This window comes from Cryptotermes secundus, unplaced genomic scaffold, assembly GCF_002891405.2.
Source record: "Cryptotermes secundus unplaced genomic scaffold, Csec_1.0 scaffold322, whole genome shotgun sequence".
Lineage (NCBI taxonomy): Eukaryota > Metazoa > Arthropoda > Insecta > Blattodea > Kalotermitidae > Cryptotermes > Cryptotermes secundus.
Genome location: NW_019740657.1, coordinates 749,353 through 774,163, shown reverse-complemented (window position 1 = coordinate 774,163; position 24,811 = coordinate 749,353). Strand labels below are relative to the sequence as shown.

The 24,811-nt window shown below is 44.7% G+C and overlaps 2 protein-coding genes across 4 annotated transcripts in view; both read left to right on the top strand.

Moving 5' to 3' along the window:
- The window catches only part of LOC111872450, a 735,500-nt gene that overhangs the window by 53,190 nt on the left and 657,499 nt on the right, over nucleotides 1-24,811 (top strand). For all 3 annotated transcript variants that reach the window (XM_023866385.2, XM_023866386.2, XM_023866384.2), the window contains exon 2: nucleotides 15,817-15,887. The gene's annotated coding sequence lies outside the window, so the exon portion shown is untranslated. The remainder of the gene's footprint in view (nucleotides 1-15,816; nucleotides 15,888-24,811) is intronic.
- LOC111872446 (general transcription factor II-I repeat domain-containing protein 2B-like) lies at nucleotides 18,211-18,660 on the top strand. The gene has a single exon (XM_023866379.1). It carries the CDS (start codon nucleotides 18,211-18,213, stop codon nucleotides 18,658-18,660), a length of 450 nt encoding a protein of 149 aa, XP_023722147.1.

The window sequence follows — 24,811 nt, the reverse complement described above, 5'->3', positions numbered from 1 at the left end:
CTGGTGGGGGGGGTTTCTCCTTTGCGCAACATGTCACAATAATAATAATAATAATAATAATACAATAATAATAATAATAAGACAATTAAAATAACATGCAATGGAAGTTTGAGTCCACCAGAATTCGATCATGTGACCTCTACGCACGAGTCCTTCATGCTAGCCCATAGTTGAATTCCATTTCAGATTATAAATTCACGGGGTCAAAATATAATGCTCACAGTACGTGATTTTTAGACTAGTTAAGTTACGTAGGAAAATTGATTGTGTGACATACCCAGAATTCCACGATGTGTTTTACATTTGAAACGAAAAAATAAAATCTTAAAGAAATTTGTCCACATTTAAAAGATATACCAACACTGAAATTTGAGGACACTGAACTTAATACCGCAAGGCTGACATGTTCATATTGCCGGTATCGGGGCATTGACGGTTATGGCCTTCCTACCAAGTTTCGTGGAGAGAAGAGTAACGGTGCAAGCATGTACACACACTCTGTACGTCATTACAGAGAAGGGAAGTAGGCTGTCGATATTAAGTTGAAAGCACGTTTCGTAATTTTGTCGCCAATTTCTGCTCCTGCAATACAGATTTTTTTTTTCTTGGCACTACGTAAGCAGTGGGCCTAGGCCTACCTCCATGAACTTCTCCATTCACTTCGGTTTTTCTAGATCTTACACATTCGGCACGACTCCTTGGGCGGGTGATCAGCTCGTCGCAAGGCCTCTACCTGTACACAAACACAGAAAGACGCACACACACACACACACACACAAACTAAACATCCATGCCCTGAGTGGGATTCGAACCCACGATCCCGGTTTCCAAGCGAGCGAAGACAGTACATGCCGCAATACAGACTTATCTGCTGATAAATGGCGTGTGACTGTATGACATTATGTATGCGGAGAAGTGAGTAAGTGGACGAAAAAACTAAATTTAGTTAATAAGCATAATTAAATTTCCCCCCTTTTGCTACTGAAAATTATGTATATCTTATTAACGACCAGGATTTCCTTTCACTACAATATAGTGTCACGTCTCTAGAGTTACTATAGACGGGTTTTGGACTGGTAATAGGATTTATTGAACACTTAACAGGTCGTAACTACAAGTAACTATAGCACTATCGCTAATATCCACACCTTTCGGTCTAGTTGTCTTCACCAGTCGTTCCCTGGTAATGGCTTCTTCAGCTTCCGCGCTCCCTTTATTGCTAACCGTACCCACTGAGTTTTCTCTTCACAGACTCCCTTACAATTGTCTGAACTCTTGTTCAAATTGTCCTTCTTGATAACCACTTAGCACGTACCACGTAGAAAACACCGTTCATTGTTGTACTCCAATCTCTTCCATGGAAACATGTTCGTTTGCAAAGATGTTACTCAGTAACGGTTGCGAATACTTGCTTATTAAGAATCTGTTGCTTAGCAGCTGATGTTTCATTGTTTGTTTCCATGTCGTTGTCCAGTAAAGGGTCTACACGCTACAATATTTTTGCCTACGATGCAGCTTTTAAATACTCGTATAAGCTTTGTGTACTCAAAAAATGCAATTCTTTGAAGTGTACAAATTTGGACATAGGTGAATATTTTTATTTTATTGTGTAGAGAGTTTCTTTCATCGTAATATTTTTGCCCTGTTGTGCCTGTTGACATTTGTCGCTATTGCGTGCCATTCATGGGCTGGATTGATGTACGTATATTCTCTTTCAGAACGCCAAGACAAGACTAAGAAGGTTGACATGAAAATTTATGGTCTAGGTGCAGCTTGCCTGTATGCACTTTTGAGCACCGGCTGAATTCGGCCAAAGTGACTTAAAGCATAGGTCATTCTGGAAAAGTTAACCTTATTGTGTGTGAATACTGACACGTGTATGAGTGTCTCTCGACGGGGTTTTGGATTGGATATTGGATTTATTGACCACCTATACACACACGACTCGTGGCTGCACTTAATTATAGCGCCATTGCTAATTTCCGCACTTTACAGTTCACTAGAGCACACGTTGTCTTTTCCAGCATGCAGTGACTTCACTAGACGTTTCCTGGTTACTGCTTCTTATTACGACTGTTCCTCTGCTTCCTTGTACAAGTCCACTCTTAATGGCGGCTCCTTTCCAAGTGTTTATCGCCAATCAGTTCATCTTTTCACCAAGCCCCTTTAGACCCACGGCCAGTACTTCTTTCATCTGGACACTTGCGGGTGTATTCCTTATTTAACATTCTCTCTGATGAGAAGATGGGTCTCTCATTTACAATTGCTGCTGGCCCTTGCCAGGTGCAGGGTTCCCTTTTCTTCGCCTCCTGCGACTCGCAGGACTACGGTGGAGGTATTCGACCCCACCTCCACCCAGTTTTCCTATTTGTAACTCCTCGGCGCGGACCACCATAGAAAACACCGTTCCTCTATTGCTGTACCATTGTTGCGTTCGTGTCTGTTGGGGTTCCCACGTGATAGCTACTCAGTCAGTCAATTGACGAGCTGGTGGCTGCCTAGCAGCGGCTGTTTGTCTCGTTTTTCTCAGGGTTGTTGCCTAGCAACGAGTCTACACGTTACAATATACATGAGCTTGTAGGTAAGAATGATTATTATAATAGTGCAAGTGATTTCAGTCGAGATGGGGGCACTGTAGTAAGTTTATATTTACTTTGTGACTTCATAAACAAGGACACTAATTGCAAGCATTATACCGGTGATGTTTCTGTTTGAAAATTCATTATGATGAAATTAATTAGACGTAATTTGGTTATTACGTTCTTGAAACGTGACTTAGCTGCTAGTACACCTACAACTAGCATTAGAGAATATTCCTCGGCCGCCAGCAGTTAGGCATTGTTACGATGGTTGGAACTTTAATAGTGTCAACACTGCTGTAGAGACGCCATGCAACGGAACTAAATAATGTAGCTTATACCACACGTTTCTTACATACCTACCTTACCTCAGAGCAAATGGACTCTCCCTTCCCACATCACGCGCATGTGCAGTGACGAGAAGAGCAGAGCCTCGTGTTAGCTGTAGGTCTAATGTAGTATTGTCGCGATGTTTTCGAAACAGGAACAACGGAGTTGGATAAAGATTCAATGTGCCAGAGGCCGTACAGCAGGACAGTGTCATCAGGGTCTTCAAGAGGCTTGCAGGGAATCTGCATTGCCTTACAGAACAGTGGCAAGGTGAGTAAAAGCCTTCAATGAGGGACGCAAAAATGTGGCAGACATGCGTCGGCCAGGTCATCCTTGTGTCAGTGAAGTGTATGCTCTTTCCGCGTTACTGGAGAGTGATCGACGCCATACGATTCGTGAGCTGGCCCGAGAGACAGGATTAGCGCATACGACTGTGCTTCAAATTCTGAAGGAACGCCTGGGCATGAAAAAAACTGCATCACAATGGGTTCCGCATGATTTGACGGAAATGCAGAAATGGAAAGCTGTGGCTAATTTGTTCGATCGATGGGGCTGGGAAGTGCTGTACCGTCCACCATACTCACCGGACTTAAGCCCTTGTGACTTCGACTTTAATCCTAAGATGAAGGAACCACTTCGTGGTATTCGCGTCAGAACTGTTCCAGAGATTCTTCAGGCAGTAGACCGCTCCATTCGAACTATCAACACAACAGGCGCTGCTAAAGGTATCCTATGGCTTCCACATAGCTGGCAACGGGTGGCACACAGTGCTGGTGACTACACTGAGGGACAGTGAAACTTCGAAACATGCATATATTTTGTATCAGTTGTAAATAAATAGTTGCCACTATTAAAGATCCAACCTTCGTATAAACCCATTACTTCTGCCGTGGCTGATTTGAGTGAGTCCTGCATGACATAAGTAGCCAGAGAAGACATAGAACGAAGCCCCAGTCACTAATTATTGTCTGGTATGTCAGTTCAACCCCGGCGGCCCGAGTTCAATACCAGGTGAGGCCGTGTGAGAATTATGGATGACGAAGTAGCAACAAGGGCTGAATCTGTCCAAGTACATTGGTTTCCCTTGCACAATGCTGACTCTACGAACTGCTCAACACTCATTAATCTTTCTATTTTACGGGCTGTATGGCCGGGGTTTGATTCCCGGCAGGGGCAAGAGATTTGTCTGTACTACACAGTTGCCAGAACGGCTCTGGCGCCCATAAAGCCTCCTGTGTAGTGGGCACCGGTGGTGCTTTCCCCGCGGGTAAAGCAGCCGGGGCTTGAAGCTGGCCACCCACCTCCATCTAGTGCCGAGGTCAAGAATGTAGGAGTTATACCTCCACTCGCCCATACTTCATCTTGGCTTGGTGCTTAATAAATCAAGCGCAAGGAAAACTTTACGTTCGACGATACTGACAACTTCGATAAATAATGAACTTAAAAGATAAGATAAAATAAGGTAAAGCTATCCATTCCTCGTACTCATTTTTGTTAGGGACTGAGTCGACCCCAGGACCATAGTGCGGAATTAGGTAAATTGAAAAAATCCACATCATCGGGACTGGAACCCGCGATATTCCGACCTGTAGAATAGTGCCTCAACCAACTACGAAGGAACTTAAAAAATTGTAAAATTTTGGACACACTTCTGCCATTCGCATATCTGCCTCTCCCTTTGAAATAGAGAACATTTTAGATGTGCAGATAATGAATAAGGCTTACATTTCATGCAGCCACCAGCATGAAGTGTGAAGGCACAGCACAAGCGGCCGGAAGTTAGTAGCCGTTGCTAGCGCAGTCAGCGTTCTCAGTTGTTCTCTTCTGGCCACAGGCATTTGAGTATCTTGGTGTTAGAGGCAGCACATGATACCAACCGGTGACTGCAGACATAGCATAAGGGCAAAGTAAAGTCGTTCCTGTGCTTAATTAATTAAGCACCACGCCATAAAGACTCATGGGAGAGTGGATTATAGCTCCATCATCCTTGACCTTAATACTGTAAGGAGGTGAGCATTCAACTTCGCCCCTCGGCTGCTTTACCCCCGGCAAAAGAGCTCTCGTTACCCATTGGATATGAGGCTGTGTGCGCCCCAGAGCCGGTCTGGAGGCCGTCGAGGAAAGAAAAATTGCAGAGAAGCCATGTAATACCAGAATATCGATATAACAAAATGAGAATATATCCGAATAGAAGGGAAAGGAACCGGAACATGTTGTGTGAAAGAGAAAGGAGAGGCACGCGGTTAAAGGACAGAGAAACAAGAGATTGCTTAACTAGATCTGAAGTAGACAAAGTACACAACTGTTATGGCTTAGCCATGAAAAGAAAAGTTAGACTTGAAGTTATGACAGCTAGGACTGTGAAGAGTTCTTCTGTTGTTGAAATTGCGCCGTGAGGTGAGGTGAAAGTTAAAGTTAACTTTCACCGAACCACCGCACCATTAATTCCAGAACGCGGAACTCTTCGTATCAATAAATGTTAACAGTTTGGAAGGCTTGAATTTTCCTGAAAACTGCATTTATCACCGATAACAGTTATCTCGTGAGGTGTGTGATTACAACAGTGTTTCAAATTATCGCTGTTGCTACAGATCAGTGTGACCGTAACAAGATAAACATAACTACAGGAGGGCTGTTACAGTATGGAATTCTGTAGGTGTAAAAATGACGTTAAAATTACTTAAGAGCAAAACAAAAATGCCATAAATATAGTGACATCGCAAAATATATTTGTAACGACGACTGAACATTTCCATCAGTTTATAAGCTATGTATAAGGGTAAAGCTATCCTTGTAACAGGTCATGGAAGCCCATAGGATTGTGAGACGTCGAGGCTCCCATATTTTCTAGACAATAGGCTCACATATGGCGGTGAGGTCAGTCTTACGCGCCTACCGCTTTGGTACTCATAGGAAGATTCCTGGTACCCATTTCTGTTAGAGCTTAAGTAGACCCGAGGCCCCAAGTGCGACTGGAAGGATCAGGTCAAATGAAAAATCCAATGACCTGATCAGGAGCGAACCCCCAACCTTCCAATTCGTAACGTAGCGCCCTGTGAGGTGTGTGTAGTAAAAAAAACGTTTGGCATTCGTACGCAGACGGAGCTAAATGCATCATTGTTAGCATAGGCTTGGAGGCTGTCCCCTCTCTAGGTTCAGTTTAATATCCGGGCGTATCTTGCTTAATACTTTTATGAATGAATGGATTTATGTTAGAATCGTGTTTTATACATAATTACGTCAGTTTGAAGGTCTTTGTTTGGTTGTAATACCTCGTTTGAACGACTGGGATAAGCAACTGTCCGGTAACAAACTCCATGGCGCAAGAATCCTTCTGGAAAATCTAACAGTCACTCGACAAAACAAGAAATACACCGCCTTTTATGAAACCCGAAAGTTCATTACCGTATTCACAGCAGCCGTCCATTGGTCCCTATTCATAGCGAGACAAATTCAGACCCCAGCCGTCGACCTTATTTAAGTTCCATTTTAATATTATCGTGTCTACACCTAGATCTGTCACGAGGTATTTTTCCATCATATTTTCCGCATAAAATTTTGTGTGCATCCGCCTGAGCGACTGCAGGCCGTGGTAATTCGAAATATGCCTAGACCTAGGAAAATGGTTACACATTTTGTCGATATTTTCAGCGCAAGGGCTCCTTTCCGCGTAACGCAAGCGCAGTAGCAACCACACTGCCAGTTCGTGCAGGTTTATGTAGTAATGGATGTCACGTGTGATCGTTTGGCCTTGCCACACACAGCAGGGGAGCCATGCCTCTTGGCGTAGCCACTGCTGGCCCGCATTTGTGTCCTGTCGCCAGCGCGGTCGCAGCGGAATATAATTCAGGTACTGCAGCCATGTATATACTCTTCACTCCACTGGCCTGGATTAGACGACAGCATGTTCCGGCCTCTAGGGTCTTCCTTGTAATCTTCTACCCCTCGGTTTATCGCCCACTGTTGCTATTGGTATTATGTCCGTCTCCGTCCTTGCATTTTTATCCTGCTCTGTGATTTTGAAATAGAAAGGAGGCTTATGAGATCACCTCTCTGTGTTTCACCCCTTAACGTTGCTAGGCAACGCTTCTGTAAGCACGTTCCCGCTGCAACAGACACGCAACAATATATGCGCCATGTCGTGTCAGTCCCATGTGGAGGCGGGCTCAGTACCTCCACCGTAGCCATGCGAGCCGCAGGAGGCGACGAAAAGAGAACCTACTGACTGGGCCACCCTGTTCTGGGGGATGTAAAGACGGACCTGTTCCTCCATGTTGGAGGAGTCTCGAATCTGAGACAGGAAAATGTTGTCATGATTCCCGCGGGGCTCTGACCTGAGAATGACTGTGCTGGCGAGGAACAGCAGCAACTGTAAACGACAGACCCATCCTCTCGTCATAGAGGATGTTACATAAGGACCATAACCGCAAGTGTTCAGCTGGAAAATAAGTGAGTCTCAGGGACTTGTCGCCAAGACGAAGTGACTGGCGGCAAACCGCTAGTCGCAAAGTAACTCTGACTTTGAAAGTAAGCAGTCGAATACCTCCACTATAGCCCTGCGAGTCTCTGTAGGCGACGAAAAGGGAACCAGTGCGTGAGTATAACTGGACCACCCTGTTCCTGGGGGATATAAATACTGGGACCTAGCCCTCCAAGTTAGGGAGTCTTGAATCTGAGAGAGTAAAGTGTGGTCATAAGTCCCACGGTACTCGGACCTGAGAATGACTGCGCTGGCGAAACCAGCAGCAATTGTGAACGACAGACCCATCCTCTCTTCAGACAGGATGTTACATAAGGACTATGACCGAAAGCGTTCAGTTAAAAAAAATGCTGGTCGTGAGTCTCAAAGGGCCTGTCTCCAAGACGAACTGATTGGCTGTAACCCGCCAGTCGTAAAGTAACTCTGAGTGTGACTGAGTAGACGGCTCCCTGAGGCTCATCTTTCATTGAATGACCCTTTGTTAGTCATGTAAAATATCTCGGTATAATCTTTTGACAAGAGGATTACATGGAGACTGCACATAGAAATGATTGAAGATAAGCCTACAGGACATTTATTGGAATCTACTCCCTATTCAAAAGTGAGCGTTTAAGCGCCAGCATTAAACTAACCCTTCATAAGGCACTGTTCAGACCAGTAATGACTGATGCTTGTCCCGCCTGGGAATTAGCGGCAGACACCCACCTCTTAAAATTGCAGCGCCTACATAACAAGGTTCGCCGCATCATTGGAAATTTTCCCAAGCGCACACAGGTCCGCGATTTGCACACGGCTTTCAACCTTCCGTGTGTATACGATTATACACTCCCGCCCTCATGTCGTTACTGTCCGGCGAATATCTCGCAACTGAACTGCACTCAGCCAAAGTCCAAGTCAGAGTCAAAAGTCATATTGCGACTGACGGTTAGTCATTCAGTCAGCTTTGGTGTCGAGCTCCATTTGGGACTCATGACAGGATACTTATTACTGTAGGACAGTTACGGTCTTGTTTTTTGGGCTGCCCTCTCTGACGGGAGGACAGATCTGTCTTGTATATGCTGCTGACCCTCGCCAGCATAGTCTTTCTCGATTTCGAGTCCCTTGGAACACAACCATTTTACTGTCTCAGATTTAAGACTTCCCTTTTCGGCGCCTCCTACGACTCACAGGGTCACGGAGGAGGTATTCGACCCCGCCTCCACACGGGTGAGCCGGCCTGGGGTCCTCGCTATATAGATTTTGGGCGGACTCAGCAGAAAACACCGCCTCCATGAGTCCCTCCATTATTGTTATGGGTCGTTGCCTAGCGATAGTCAGGTTATCGTTTCCGTGTTTACCGGCCGCTACCAAGCAACGCATGTTCCTTCTCGCGATCTTTGCATAGCAACGGAAAGTCACCCACCGTTTCGGATGAACAAGATGGAGGGACTTATTCTTACGAAAGTTCGGTTTATCGTGTGGACCATTCTCCTGGAAAAAATTTCCTTCACAGATATAATCTCACACCACCAGACCCTCTTATAAGGGGTGTCGTCCTCACCCCTTCGGTTGGGGCTCAGCTGATATGTATCCAGGTCAATATGAGGAACCGGGGTCCGACCGTCTTGTGTTGAGAATGGACGCGTCGCTATCGTGTTCGTGCTCGCGAACCAAATGTTGGGTTTCGGAAACCCAAAATTCCGCAGTTGTATCTGTTTACACGCAGGACAAGTGAAAACAGAAAAGTTTTCCGGGAAGCTGTCGACATTGTCAGCCCGTTTCAACGAGTAGACAGGAAATGCTTTCCGACGTGGACTGTAATGCCGCTGTCTGGATTTTATTATTCATGCAGCTTTAAATGACGGCGGAGAATTTTCCGCATGGCCGTTTGAGAATTGTGAAGCTCACTGTTTGCACGGCAGATGTATTCCCGCGAACTGTGTGCCATTCTTGTGAAACGTACTGCAGTCACTTTGCACTGTTTCCCATCAGCTCTCATTGTACTGTCCTCCAGGTACTTGCCTCCCCCCCCATATTCTAGATAGTAATGTAGCACATCTCCCCCCACCCCTGAACACTGGCTCCGAGTACAGCACACACACACACACACACACACACGGCGACGCCATTCTGCGTTTCAAATTTACTTTTATCCACCAGCGCCTCTGCCGGGTGAACTATGAAGTGCCATGACACTGCTTGAGTGGTTCTTTCAAATACAGCAAATTGTTTCTCGTTGTCTCTTAATATGCATTTTTTGTTATTTGTGTATTTTTATTGCGTGATGTATGTTTAGTTTATACTTGAGTTCAGCTTCTCACAGCGGTGCCTAGGAAGAATACAGCCTTGGTTGTAACACCTTATTTTGGTAAAAGTCCACCGATGTTTCGGAGGGACCTATCGCCTCCAGCTTCAGGGTTTTGGGAGTAAACTAAACAAGACACTATAAAGTAGTAGGCAGCAAACAGAGCGTACTCTTCATATACTTTGTAGATTTTTGCTAATTATTACGGCCGTTCTGTATATCGCGACTGCATTTAATGGTACTAGCTTTCAGTTGAAGTCAGAGCTGTCAGTGGTCGAACTGATGGAAACTTGTTCTTGTTAGGTTTCGTTTTGCAGAGGGAATTCTCGGTATAATTTACAAAACAGAGCTTTTGTTTTCGGGCCGAACTGGGCACGACATCTTCACCCAGTGCACCTGAAATTCTCTTTTGATGTTTCAGAACTTCAGCAGTTGCACTAGCGACTTGGCTTTCTTAGCTTATGAATTGTTTATTTTACGCCGATATTTCCACTGTATGCCGATCTCAATGGCCGTGCGGTCTAAGGCTCGCTCGAACACTGGGATCTTGGGTTCGAATCCCACTCGAGACATCGATGTTTATATGATTCTATAGTTTATATGGGAAGCTGTTTATGAATGATGAATACGCAGGGAATTGGAGGGAACCTGGCTTACGCTGTTTTAAGGTTTTTCCCTCGAATTCGCCAGGATAAAAGGTAAAGGTAAATTTGTCCCCCTGCTTAACAAATTAAGAAGTACGCCATGAAGGCGTATGAGGGAGTGGATGTAGACATCCACGTTTTCTTGAACTCGGCATTAGGTGGAGGTTAGTGGTTAGCTTCACCCCCCTGCCGCATTACCCCAGGGTAAAGCGCTCCCGGTACCCATTGGATAGGAGGCTGGGTGTGAGGGGACAGAATCTGAATGACGCGGAGAGGAGATAAATCTTGCCCGCCCTGGGACTCGAACTCTTATCCCTTAGGCGTCCTGCCCGTAGCCAGTCGCTATAGCGGCTCATTCTTCAGGATAACTGAAGGAAAGAACGAAAATCGTGTAGACAGTTTGCCGCTCGGAAATATGGCTTCTTTATGCAGTGCTCTGCATTACTTGCAGTCACATATCTTGAGCCTTTACACTTCTTAATGCATGAATAAGCCCTAAGGACCATCAAGTGTAAAACTTTCAATGTGAGAATGTGGGAGTTTTGCCTTTACATTGTTCGGCCACTACTGGCCACCACATCAGCTTGCCGTGGTGTCACGTGCGTCACTGTACACACAGTAACAGCACGCACACGGACATAGGCCAAGAACACAACATTCTGTAAGATACTGCACGTAACTAGCAGTGGCACACGAATTCTGTCGTTATGTTCCTCTGCGTACGCAATAAGACGTTTAATTTATTCTAATTACTTTTAACATACAGAGCCGGGATAGCGAGTTGGTCGAGGCACTGTGCTACAAGCTGGAAAGTCGCGGGTTCATTTCCCGATGAGGCCATTATATCCTTCCAGCCTCTAACAGAAACGAGTACCAGGAATATTCTTGGAATATTCTTGCGGATAAAGGGCGGCCGGCTGGTCACGGTAGCCGAGCGGTCTAAGGCATGCACTGCCTTCGCTCGCTCGGAAGCCGGGATCGTGGGTTCGAATCCCACTCAGGGCATGGATGTTTAGTTTGTGTGTGTGCGTTTTTCTGTGTTTGTGTACAGGTAGAGGCCTTGCGACGAGCTGATCACCCGCCCAAGGAGTCCTACCGTATGTCTAAGATCTAGAAAAACCGAAGTGAACGGATAAGTTCATGGAGGTAGGCCTAGGGCCAAATGAGGGCTGTAGCGCCAATGAAAAAAAAAAAGAAATGCGGCCGGCGCGTAGGGCTGACAACTTTGCCGCCATCTGTGAGCCGACTGTTTAGAAAATGTGGGAACCTCAGTATCTCACAACCCAGTGGGCCTCCACGGCCTGTTACAGTGATAGCTTTTTGGTAGTAATGCGGTAAAGGGACACTTTTGCTGTAATAAATATAATGATTCTTAAACATCATATAACAGTCCTTATGAATGTGACACATTTAATTTTACATGTTAAGGAACTGTTCTTTGGCACGTAAACTTAGTAACATGTGGTTTAATCTGAGAATATAATGTATGCAATACAGTCTTGGGACACAGCTAAACGGTTGTGTTTTGTGGTTATTTACTGTTATAGATTGAATGACAGTATGCAGTAAGTAAACTGCTCAGCCTGGCACATGTGTTCTCATACATTGACAGAATTTGTAACTTGCATAATTCACATGTATCTTCGTTTGAGCACACCTATCTTGTGAGGTGCTTGCCTTATGTTCGTTAATGGTATCGTATTGGGGGCACTTGGTAGTGTAGTTGGTTGAGGCAATATGCTACAAGCCGGAAATTCATGGGTTCGATTCCCGATGAGGTAATTGGATTTTTCAGTTGGCCTAATCCTTCCAGCTGCACTATGGCCCTAGTATCGACTCAGCCTTTGACAGAAATGAATACCAGGGAAAACGACGCGTAAGGCTGACAACCTCACCGCCATCTGTGAGCCGATGGTGGAAGCCTCGACGTCTCACAACCCTCTGTGATCAGTTACAGGGATATGTACAGAACTTACTTGACCGCATTCAGATTTCATTCGCGATTTGTAATGCTAATAGAAAATCCCTTTCTGACAACTTATTTTCAAACACATATGTAGACCAATTCTTTATAGTGTTGGCTCCGGCTTCTGTTGATGGTCAGCAGTGACCGAAACTTATAATATTATCATATTAAACTGGTTAGACTTACGTAAGATTTGAGGCTTTCACGGCGGTGACTATGAAGAAAGCAGTCTTCTGGGATTTGGCGCCGTGTATATCTGGTGTCTGCTTTTACCGGTTCTCACGGTCTCTTCGCTTGCAGATTTCTTATATTTTTTCTTCTACCCTGAAGATGGAGGTGATACGTTCCTCCGAAACGTCGGTTAACACCATATATACACGGTGCCAAATCCCAGAAGACTGCGTTCTTCATGGTTAGACTTAATTTCCCGTAGCTGCTTATTCAGCACAATCGCGGCACATTCCGGCCTAAATCCATTTCCGTCTTGCTATCTGCATTAACCTCGTCAGGCAGTGTCATGTCGTTAACGAGCAGTCACTTCCCTGAGGAGAATCCAGTCTTGTTAATTCACGGCTTTATATAATGTCTCTCGCTGTGAGTAGGAGAGTGTATTAGCTTCACTGGCTGTGGTTGGCTTGAACTGTAGTGGTGGATGTTGCCAAGGAGAACGCTCTTTTCTCTAGTGTATACAGTAATGCAATTGTTGGTTGGGGTAATTTGCTTTCAGTTGCGTTACTAAACCTGGTCTACACCTGTTAGTTAAGTTGCATGCCCTGCTGGTATATACCATTAGCTTAGTGAACACATAGACTTCTGCGAAACCAGACGCATGTATAACACGTACATACACCATCCGCTGGTAGCCCAGGTTCAGCATTTCTGTTCCGAAAAGGAAATGCGCCAGAGAGGGGCACTGCAACCAGAGTCTGGTCACTCAGCTGGACAGTGGGTCTGGTCAGCGAGAGAGAGTGGCTATGTGCTTCTCTGATGTTTATGTGCTTTAACTACGAGGCTTTGTGGTGCCGAATGTGGTAGCTAACTATCCAGGGGCTGTTAATAGCTGAGCTAATCAAGATATTGTGACATAACGCATAAAATCCGGAATAGTGGAACCAGATCGGAAGCCCATTGCTAGTCAACGGCTTACGAAACACACGTTTCCGCTGCAACGAACAGACATGGGATAATACATTGCTGGACCGCGGTTCGCTCGGCACGTTTCGTAGCAACGAACAAAACACAAATAATATCAGAGTAATGCGCGAAATGTTCGAGGTGGTGATCTCTCATCGGTTCGCCAAAAGTTATAAAAGAGAGTTCATTCGTGTATAAATTGATTGCTCCCGTGTGGAGGGCGGTCGAATACCTCCACCCTGCGAGTCCTAGGAGGCGACGAAAAGGGAAATCTGAGACAGTAAAATGTGGTCGCGAGTCCCACAGGGCTCGGACACGAGAATGACTGCGTTGGCGAAGGCCAGCAGCAGTTGTAGTCGACAGACCCTTCCTCTCGTCAGAGAGAGCGCTTCACATCAACAAAACTGAAACTGTCTGACAGTAATACAAATCTGGCCGTAAGNAACACGAGAATGACTGCGTTGGCGAAGGCCAGCAGCAGTTGTAATCGACAGACCCGTCCTCTCGTCAGAGAGAGCGCTTCACATCAACAAAACTGCAACTGACAGTAATACAAATCTGGCCGTAAGCCCCAGATGGGTGTCTTATTCGAAGACAGACTGACCGGCTGACCGTCAGTCGTAACATAAGACTAGACTCAGAATTAATTGATTCGCAGAGAGTTGAAGGATGCATTCGTAAGAGAGGTTAGTGTTCAGCAGTGGAGGGAGCAGAAGTGGCCGATTAGTAAATCAGGACTAAGTCAGTCACAGCGGAAGAGTTGACACTCATAGTCCCGTAAGGAATGGAGCGAGTCTTAGGCAGTCACTGATTGTGAGCTGACGTAATTGTAAAGAAGTGCCAGTAAATCCATTCATCAGATCAATAACCCGTTATATTTGTCACGCAACCCCTCATACGTAATAATATGGAGTGAGCCGGGTTAGCTCAGTCGGCATAGAGAAGGGCCACAGGCTGGACGGCCGGGGTTCTATACTCGGCAGGAACAAGAGCTTTTTCTGTTTCCCACAGAGTCCAGAGCGGCTCTGTAGCCCACCCAGACTCCTATCTAATGGGTACCGGGGCAAAGCGGCCGGGGCGTGAATCTGACCATTCACCTTCATCTAGTGCCGACGTCAAGAATGATGGAGCTACACCTCCGCTCCCCCATACGTCTTCATGGTCTGGTGATTATTAATTAAGCACAGGAATAACTTTACCTGTTACCTTTACCCACCGTTATGGAACATGAGAATTTATTACCGTGTTCATAACACGCGAATCTAGTCGTCTGCCGCCTCACGACTTATTATTTTGAGATTCAATTTAATATTATCCCTCTGTCTGCTCCTAGGTCTGCGAAGTCTTTTTTCCTTTAGGTACCTCGAGTAAAACTGTAGATGCATTTGTAATAACATCGTGCGTGCTACACGTCCCATGCCGCCCATCCTTCTTGATATGATGAAGGCTGTACTTTCTGGGACACTTGTCACTTCGCTCACGGCACGCCCAGACAGTGTTCAGTAAACCCACTTCATGTTTAATTGAACAGTGTTCGTTGCTTTGTGCTGTACTGTGTCTTTATATGATTCCATTTCTCCGAGAGATGTTTCGCAAAGTCAGCAGCTTAGCAATAGGCAGACGTGCATGTGAGACTTTCTGGAACTATGTTCTGTTTGAGGCTCTCACAGCGGGGCTCTCTCTGATATATCGTCGTGTATCCCGCTGAAAGAGTAGTTCTTTGAGGCACTATACTACAGGCCGGGATCGAATCCCGATGAGGTGCATTTTTTCAGTTGACCTAATACTTCCATCCGCACTATAGCCCTGGGGTCGAATCAGCCTCTAACAGAAATGAGTACCAGGAATCTTCCTGCGGGCAAAGGGCGGCCGGCGCCTAGGGCTGAAAACCTGACGGCCATCTGTGAGCCGATTGTCTAGAGAAAATGTGAGAGCCTCGACGTCTCACAACCCTATAGGCCTCCACGGCATGTTACAGGGATAGCTTTGTCTTTATTCCGGTGATAGTTAACCGACGTTTGGAAGGAGAATGTTGCTTCCTTCTTCACGATATACGAGTAAGGCAAACAGTGAAGGAACAATAGGTCCACTTTGATTATACTTATTGGCAGTTTCTTGCTTCGCTACCTCTTCGACCATGAGGATGGAAGCGATATGTTTCTCTGTAACCGGACTACACGTCGTTATATCCCAGGCAACATAACTCTTCTTTGCAAAACTGACTTGGATGGAGTTCAACACATTTTTTTATTAATGTCTTTGAGTAAATGAGGTTTAATGTATTACTATGAAGGGCACTTAATATAATTTTATTGATATTTTCAGTCTTGAACTTATCACACAGAGCTTATGCATTGCAGATGCAGACACTCTGCTATAGATTTCGTGTTTCTTTTCAGGCGCACTGTTCGCGAACAGCTGAACTGTCCTCAGGACACCGTTGAGAAGTCTCACGTGGTATCCGAGATGGGTAAGTGAAAGTTACGACTTCCATACTTAAAATGATTGGCATGTACCCTTAACTGTTCTGCTTATTAAGGCGTAGAGGAGACGTGTGTACGGTTATAAAACAGAATCTTGCGTTTACTTGATTTGAGCGGGTTGGCTAATAGAACCATATAAAGTTGGTGTCTTTATGCTGTATAAATGATTGAAGGATGCTCGTCAGTAAATTTATGTCATGGCTACATACATAATTTGGGTACATATACCTGTGTACATTGAACCTATATGTATTGTTTGTTTTCATTCTTTCATTCATTCATAAATGGACATAAGCCCTTTGTTGGGTCCTGGCCTCTTCTTCAGTTTCGTAATCATTTTTACACAGACGGTAGGACTCCTTGGACGGGGGATCAGCCCGTCGCAAGGCCGATACCTACACACAGGACAACAAAGACACATAGACATCCATGACTCGAGTAGGATTCGAACCCACGATCCCCGCTTTCGATCGGGCGAAGACAGTTCAAGCCGTAGACCGCGCGGTCTCCCACTGTGATCGGCATTGTCAGGTGACTTAAATTTATTCTACCTTTCAATAATTGTTTATGACAACTTTCCTTTTGATGATATTCTGTATAAATTCACAAAAAAATAAATATGTTGCGATTTTTATGCTCGTGATTCACTCAATAAATAAATAATTTACTGGTGAAACTGTTCCTGATGTTGCAAATATCTTGAACATCTTGGTTCTGTTGCTATGTTTTCTGCATGTACATCGATTTCCCACCTTTTGACCAATCACACCGGCCAAGTAGTGTGGTCCAATTTTGGCTTCAGCGCCGTTACACAGACGGCTTGAATGACTTTATGTTGCGGATTGCCTGCTTTTCGGGACAGATATGCTGAATCTGGGCTTGCTTACTTACTCACTCATGGAGCTGAGCCCTTTTTGAGAAGCCAAATCTGCAGCTACTGAAGAATTTCCAGTCATTTTATGGAACCCGAAGGTTCATTACCTTGTTCACAAGAGCCCTCCACTGGTCCCTATCCTGAGCCAGATCAATCAAATCCATACCATCCCATCCTGTCTCTCTAAGATCCATTTTAATATTGTCCACGCACCTACGCATTGGTCTTCCTAGTGGTCTCCTTCCTTCTGGCTTTCCCACCAATATCCTATATGCATTCCTCTTCTCCCCCATTCGTGCTACATGCCCTGCCCACCTCATCCTCCTTTACTTAATCATCCCAATTATACTTGGAGAAGAGTACAAGTTCTGAAGCTCCTCATTATGCAGTTTTCTCCAATCTACTGTCACTTCATCCCTCTTTGGTCCAAATATTCTCAACACCCTGTTCTCAAACACCCTCAATCTATGTTCCTCCCTTAAGGACAGAGACCAAGTTTCACACCAATACAAAACCACGGGCAAAATTATAATTTTGTATATTTTAATTTTTATGATTTTGGACAGCAGACGAGAAGACAAAAGGTTCTGGACCGAATTACCCGAGTTCAGTCTCCTCTTAATTTCCACCTGAAGCAGGTTTCGATCTGTTTTCGTTGTTCCCAATTTTTTGAACTGTGCCACATTTTCAAAACATCTGTCTTCTCTCGTTATGTCATAATTTTGCCCTGCATTTTGGTGACGAGGCAGCAACATACACTTAGTTTTCTCTGTGTTTACTTCTAGACCAACCTCTTTACTTGCGTCAATTAAAGTTTGTGTGTTTTTCTTTATGGTATCTATATTATCAGCCAGTAGATTCACACCATCGGCATAGACCAACAGCTGGTGTGCCCCGTTTAATTTCAGTCCCACCTGGTTTTCCTGGACCTTCCTAATTGCATATTCTAAAGCAAAGTTGAAAAGGAGTGGCGATAAAGCATCTCCTTGTCTTACACCATTCTGGATAGGAAATTTATCAGACAAACGTTTACCTATACCGACTTCACTATACTTTTCGTTTAAACACATTTTAATCAGTTTAACTACTTTCATGGGTATCCCAAACTCTATCAGAATATTGTACAATACTTCCCTCCTAACTGAATCATAGGCTTTCTTGAAGTCTACAAATAGCTGAATGAGTATCAAGAAAAACTGGAAGAAATCCAGATTTTAAATAATCTTGCTTTCCTGACAGTTTTAACACCTCATCTAAATGCTTTAAACCTGAAACTACAAGGCAAGAAACAAAATATCTCCCAGCTTTATGGACATATTGAGGGCTTCCGCAAAAAACTTGATGTAATGCAAATTGCACTGAAGGCAAATAAAGCTGCACACTTCCCATCTTGTCAGCAGTTGAAAGAAGAAGAAGAAAATGACACAAAATTCAGAATGTTTCATGAAATAATAATTGATATCAAGAAAGAATTCCAGGACAGATTCCAAGATTTTGACTCCCTAAAACCAAAACTTGCACTGTTCAATAACCCCATGGAGATTGAAGTGAGTGAGGTGCCCTGCGACCTTCAAATGGAAATTTGTGATCTTCGGGCAGACCCATTCTACCAGACTAAAAAGTGTGATGTCCCTGAAACTTGCTGGAAACTGATTTCTAAAGAACGTTTCCCCAAACTGCTTAAATTCTCTCTGCAAATGTTATCGCTGTTTGGCAGTACATATGTGTGTGAAAGTGCTTTTTCTGCTCTCAAACAAATTAAATCAAAAACGAGAAATCGCACTGAAAGTGCTTCACTGGAATCAAGCCTGAGACTTTGCCTTACTGAACTTACAGTGGACATTGATAAACTTGTATCAGAAAAGCAGTGGCAATCATCACATTGATTTCTCGACTGTAAAATAAAGTGATATATTAAACTAGTGAGTTATATGTAATTCGTTTTCTTTCTTTAATGTCTCTGGCCCTCACTTTCCTATACAAAAATTTGATTGGCCCTCGGGTAACTAAAGGTTGGACCACACTGGTCTAGATAATGTGGGATGCTCAACGTCTCACAACCCTATGGGCCTTCATGGCCTGGTACAGGGATAGCTTTACTTTCTTTTTTACTTTACTGTCTCATTGTACTCCCACTTTTCTCCAGTATCTGACGAATGCAAAAGATCTGATCCGTAGTTGATCTGTTACGTCGAAACCCACACTGATGAGCCCCAATAATATCATCTATGTATGAACCCTTCTTGTGAACTGGTACAATAATAGACCCCTTCCACTGATCAGGCAAATTTTCCTTATGCCAAATAGAAGTAATTAGCTTATGGATCTTAGAACGTAATATTTCGCCTCCTGCTTGAATAAGTTTGGTGGAATTTGATCGCTACCTGGCGATTTATACCTTTTCAACTTTACAAAAGCACTTTCAACCTCAAAAGGGCTAGGATCAGGTACTAACGGCTCAGCTGTATGGATTTCTGTCTGCCTAATAGCACTGACCCCATATACATTCAGTAACTGAGAGAAGTAGTTCCTCCACCTATTCAAAATGTGGGAATCTGCAAGCAGATCACCATTCTCATCCTACACTAAGTTACTGCTAGGCTGGTAACCCCCTCTTAAAGTCATTTATTCCTCTATACAGGTCTCTAATGTTCTTGTTCTTACCGTTCATTGCAAGCTCATCAATTTTGTCTTTCAGATATTCCCTCTTTTTGTTCCTGAAATGTCTGCTGGTTTCACGTCTTATATTGTTCGGATTATCCCCATTTAACTCGTTTGGATCCTGTAACCACTGCAATTTGGACTACTTTCCTTTGGTCTAGTAGTTTTGAGCACCCTTCATCGAACCATGGCTTATGCTTCTTCAGTTCACAATAACCTAGACTCTCCTTGGCAGAAATTTTGATATTCTCTCTACTAGTTTCCCAAGCTTGATTAACGTTCACCTCAGTGTCCATGTTTTCCAAGGCCGCGAACCTATCTGAGATTTCAACACCATACTGCCCCTTACCCTCTACCTCATTTAATTTCTTGAGATTGAACCTCTCCATATGAACCTTGTGCGTTGTTTGTTTGCTCACTGCCAGTCCTGAATCTGGACTACCAGAAATAATTTTTTTGTGTGTGTAAAGCGGATAGCGTGTAGACCCCTGTGTGCTCCCTAGATGAACTGAAGCTCAGAAATGTTGCTGTGATCGAAACAGTTACACCGCAAATGCTAGAGAACACTTGGAGGGAAGCTGCATATCGCTTACACATCTTTCATGCCACGAATGCGCGCATATTCAAGTTCTTTAGCATTCTGCAGTATTAATTGTATCTATATAAATAAAAACGTAAATGTTGGTTTGTGTCTTATGGAAGATCTCCGAAAGTTCTTCACCGATTGCTTTGAAATTTTGACACAACGTTGCATTCGAACACGCGAGTGTTTTTATATACCCATTATATAGATGTCACACCCGTGACAGGTAAAAACAGGTAAAAGTATTAATTGTATTCAATATATACGTAATATACTGTAACGTGTTATATGTCGTCCATCGAATACCAAGAGATCGTTGCCTAGGAATAACCGTGGCAACGAACTGATGAAACAGCGGATCGTTGCCTTGGAATAACCGTGGCCACGAACTGTTGAAACTGCGGAAATAACGCATTTCTGCGGCAACGAGCACAGAACACGTGAAATAGAACCCTGGGCGAGAGTGCCCTCTATTGCGTCCGAAAGCGTGTTATAATAGTCCCGCTCCGAGGAGTTTTTCTGTTATACTGGACGTGATAATAATTGTACTCGCTGGTGTAAAAGTGAGCTTTCAATAACTTATTCGCTGAATCCGAGACGTGCGAGGACGTTATTTCGTAAGTATAGTTTATTTTTCATTGTTTTTCTTTTCGTTTTCTAAGAACAGGCTTAGGTCGTCGTACTCGCGGAGCGGAAGCAATGCGTCCAGTAATTTCAAATGAAACTGGGGAAGAACGGGCAGACTGAGCCACAGCAAGGTGTGGCCGGGCACAGATAGTATGTAATAAAACTTTTTGAGTTACCCTTTCATATTCCATCAGGATTTTTATTATTTTTTTTTTACATTTGAAGATTACAGGCCACTGAACCTCGACAGTAATTTAGAATCACCTTTTATATGTTATATATGCGAAATGCTTTCGCATAATAACCATTGCAATCGTACATGCTGTCACGTCAGAATTTGTGTGTTCACTGATTAATGACGTACTGTATATCACCAGGACACGTGAACTAACGGTTGCAGAACAGACTGAACTGAAAGCCAACTGTTACATTACTACAGTACAGAACGGAACATACCCCTAGCGACATCCATCGCCATGGGTGAAGTCCAGCCAGGGCAGTGTGACCAACACGCTTCGATTTACAGCTAGGAAAATGTGTAGTAACGTGACTGGATTCCCCTGAATTTAGCGAATGTTGTGGACTGTCTTCATGTTTCCACCAATATTCGATATCCTAGCTACTTGAAGAACAAAAACAAACTCCGTGGCCTGTAGTCCGCAAGCGAACTATACCGACCGAGCGACCGCCGCTTGTCGATGAATGTAGTGCCAACTTTTGCGGATATTGGGTGTCACCTGGTCAGCGCAACGGATCCCCACCGCCGTTAATCTCGGTTTTCTAGACCGGAGCCGCTATTTGCTTGAAATAAGCTCCTCAGTTATCCTCACGAGGCTGAGTGGACCCCGTTCCAGACCCACTACTTCTCAGAAAAACTGGTGGCGCCGGGAATCGAACCCAGTCCGAACTACTTGAAAGTACACTTGAGGCTTCTTATCAGCCCGAGATCTCTGAAAGTTCAAATTTTCAGATCTCAGATTTTCGGGTTAAATTGGAACATTTTAAAGACGTCAGCCTCAATGTGTCAGACTACCAACATCCATTTTTATCACTCGCTACGTAATAATAGTAATGTCTTGCCCCTGCATCCAAGCACCGCGTCATGAAGGCGCGCGAGGTGAGTGAAGGCATTCTTAACCTCAGCACTAGATGGTTGTGAGCGGCCAAGTTCAGGCGCCATCCCCTTTACTCCTGGCAAAGCCTCTAAACAAATAGGATTTCGCAGTATTTGTCTGTTTATCTATTGCTCTACAGCCATTGTAGACCTTGGCCGCTTTTTTCAGTTTCTTTATCTGTGCAAAGCCGGTACGACTCCTTGAACGTGGGTCAACGCGTCGCAAGGCCGCTAACTACACACAGGACAACACAAAAAGAATAAATGCACATAGACATACATTCCTTGAGTGGGATTCGAACCCACTGTGTCACTGTTCGAGCTAGTGGTCACGGATCGGCGTTTGCAGTATACCTGTGGTGAAGGTAAATGAAATAAAACAACGTTGTCAGTCTTTCTTCTGCACCGTGCCAATCTCAGCTTTCAGTCATGCTGTCCCTAAATCTTTCTGATAACTTTTCTCATTCTCTTAATGTCTGCGGAGACTAAAGAGTGAAGAGCAACAGAAGAATTCTCTTTCCATGTTCTGCGACACTGTATCGTATAGCGGCATTCAGACATATGCACTTTTCCATTTGTCAGCCTGATTTACAGGATCACGTGAACAGAAATAACATAGTTATTTGGTGACGTCGGTGTATTAATTAATGTGACAGGGGGGGCTGTGGGAGTCAAATGCCACGGGGCGCTGAATCATGTCCCAGTTCACCCCACCAACTGTGAAAAGCTGGCAGCTCTCCTGTAGTGGGGAGTGAGGTGTTGCCTGGCCGCTAGTGACTGGTCACTTCTGCGTGCGTGACCTTTGCAGGCAGCGCGTAAAGTAGAGGACGACGGCCGTCTCGTGTCTATATCTTAGCAGATTTCGATACAGTTTCATACAGAATATCTACATTGAAATCTTTCATTCGTATTTACTTCGATTCCCGTCGGCCTCACTTGACGCCCCGGTTAACATGAACATCCAGTCAGAAGTAACGAATTTTCTAAAGGAAGGTAGTGTTTGCCATGAGGCGTAGATATGTTACTTCTGTCTTCATTCTTTATGGATAGTTTATGACTGCGGCGAGATCGGTTGGTTAGCTGCGGGCCCTATAGAAAAGACTATATGTTCCGTACGTTTGCATTGTTGATTGCGCCTCTTAGTCACACACACACACACACACACACACGTGTGTGTGTGTGTGTGTGTGTGTGTGCGCGCGCGCCCGTCAGTGTGTAGACCTGATGCTAGGCAATGACCGCGAAATAAGCAACTTTCAGACACCCGTTGCTATGTAACAATCATGTTTCCACGGCAACAGTTGCAGTGCAACAGAGGAACGCTGTCTTCTACGCTGACCTTGTCAAGATGTGATAAGCAGGGCCACTTAGCTGTTGCAGTTCTCAGAGGGTATAACTGGGCCACCCTGTTGCTGGGGGATATAAATACAGGGACCTGGCCCTCTAGCTTGGTGGATTCTCGAATCTGAGACAGTAAAATATGATCATGATTCCCGCGGGACTCGGACCTGAGAATGACTGCGCTGGCGAGGACCAGATAACAATTGTAAACGACAGACCCATCCTCACATCAGAGAGGAAGTTACATAAGGACTATAACCGCAAGTTTTCAGTTGAGAAACAAAATTACTGGTCGTGAGTCTCAAGGGCCTTGTCGTCAAGACGAACTGATTTGTGGTAAACCGCCAGTCGTAAAGTGACTCTGACTCTGACTCTGTTGCAGTTGTCGGTCGGTCTGTTAAATTGCTCGTGGTCTTCGCCAGCACAGTCATTCCTGGCTTCAGTCTCGCGATCCATGACCAAGATGTTTATTCCCTACTAGACGTGTACGTGTTTCGAAATGGGGCCTCCCCTTCGAGGAAGGAGGGGGCCAGGCTTTCTCTGTAGGCGCTACGTTTGTTGCACCGTAGTTTCAGCACGAGTATATCTCTGCTGTCACGGCGTCCAGGTCACTGTGGGCTCTGTGTCACTGCACTGCACAGTACATGGGTCAGTCTTTCTATGTAGACGTTACGTTTGTTGCACCGTAGTTTCAGCACGAGTATATCTCTGCTGTCACGGCGTCCAGGTCACTGTGGGCTCTGTGTCACTGCACTGCACAGTACATGGGTCAGTCTTTCTATGTAGACGTTACGTTTGTTGCACCGTAGTTTCAGCACGAGTATATCCGCACTGTCACGGCGTCCAGGTAGGTCACTATGGACTCCGTGTCACTGCACTGCACTGTACAGGGGTCAGTCTTTCTATATAGACGTTACGTTTGTTGCACCGTAGTTCAGCACGAGTATATCTGTGTTGTCACGGCGTCCAGGTCGCTGTGGGCTCCGTCCATCCTTTGTCACTGCTGGAGGTCGCGGGTTTAAGTCCCGATGAGGTCATTGGATTTTTTCAATTTACCTAATCCTTCCAGCCGCCGCACTATGGGGCTGGGGTCGACTCAGGCTCTGACAGAAATGAGTACCAGGAATTAATTAAATCATTTTCCTGGGGAGTAATGCGCGGCCGGTGCGTAAAGCTGACGCCATCTTTGAGCCGATTGTCTAGATAATGTGGGACCTTCAACGTTTCACAATCCTATTGGCCTTCACGGCCTGTTACAGGGATAGATTTACTTACTTTAGTGTACTAAGTAACGTTTATACAAGTTATATAGAGGTTTTCTGTCAATGCAGGCTTGTTCAGCAGGTTATGCCTTAACGTATGCAACTACTCGGAAACCTACTCTGAACGGTCATAGGCCTGACCGCCGCTAAGTTTAAGCCTCTTATACAGGGTGGGGCGCAGAAACTTCCTTTTTTGGAAGGCGAATAAAAGAAGAATTATTGCTGATAGACAAAATTTATGTTCAGCTAATTAAATAACATACTTTAAAGTTTTAAATCATGTAGTTTGAAAAAAAAATATCTTGAAGGTGGTGGCCACCGTTCTCTATGCACTGATGCAACCGTTTTCTGAAGTTCCCCTCTGCACGTTCCAGCATGTGCACCGGAATTTGGGCTGCTTCCTGCCGAATAACATTCTTCAGCTGAAGCAGGTTTGTGGGGCGATGTTT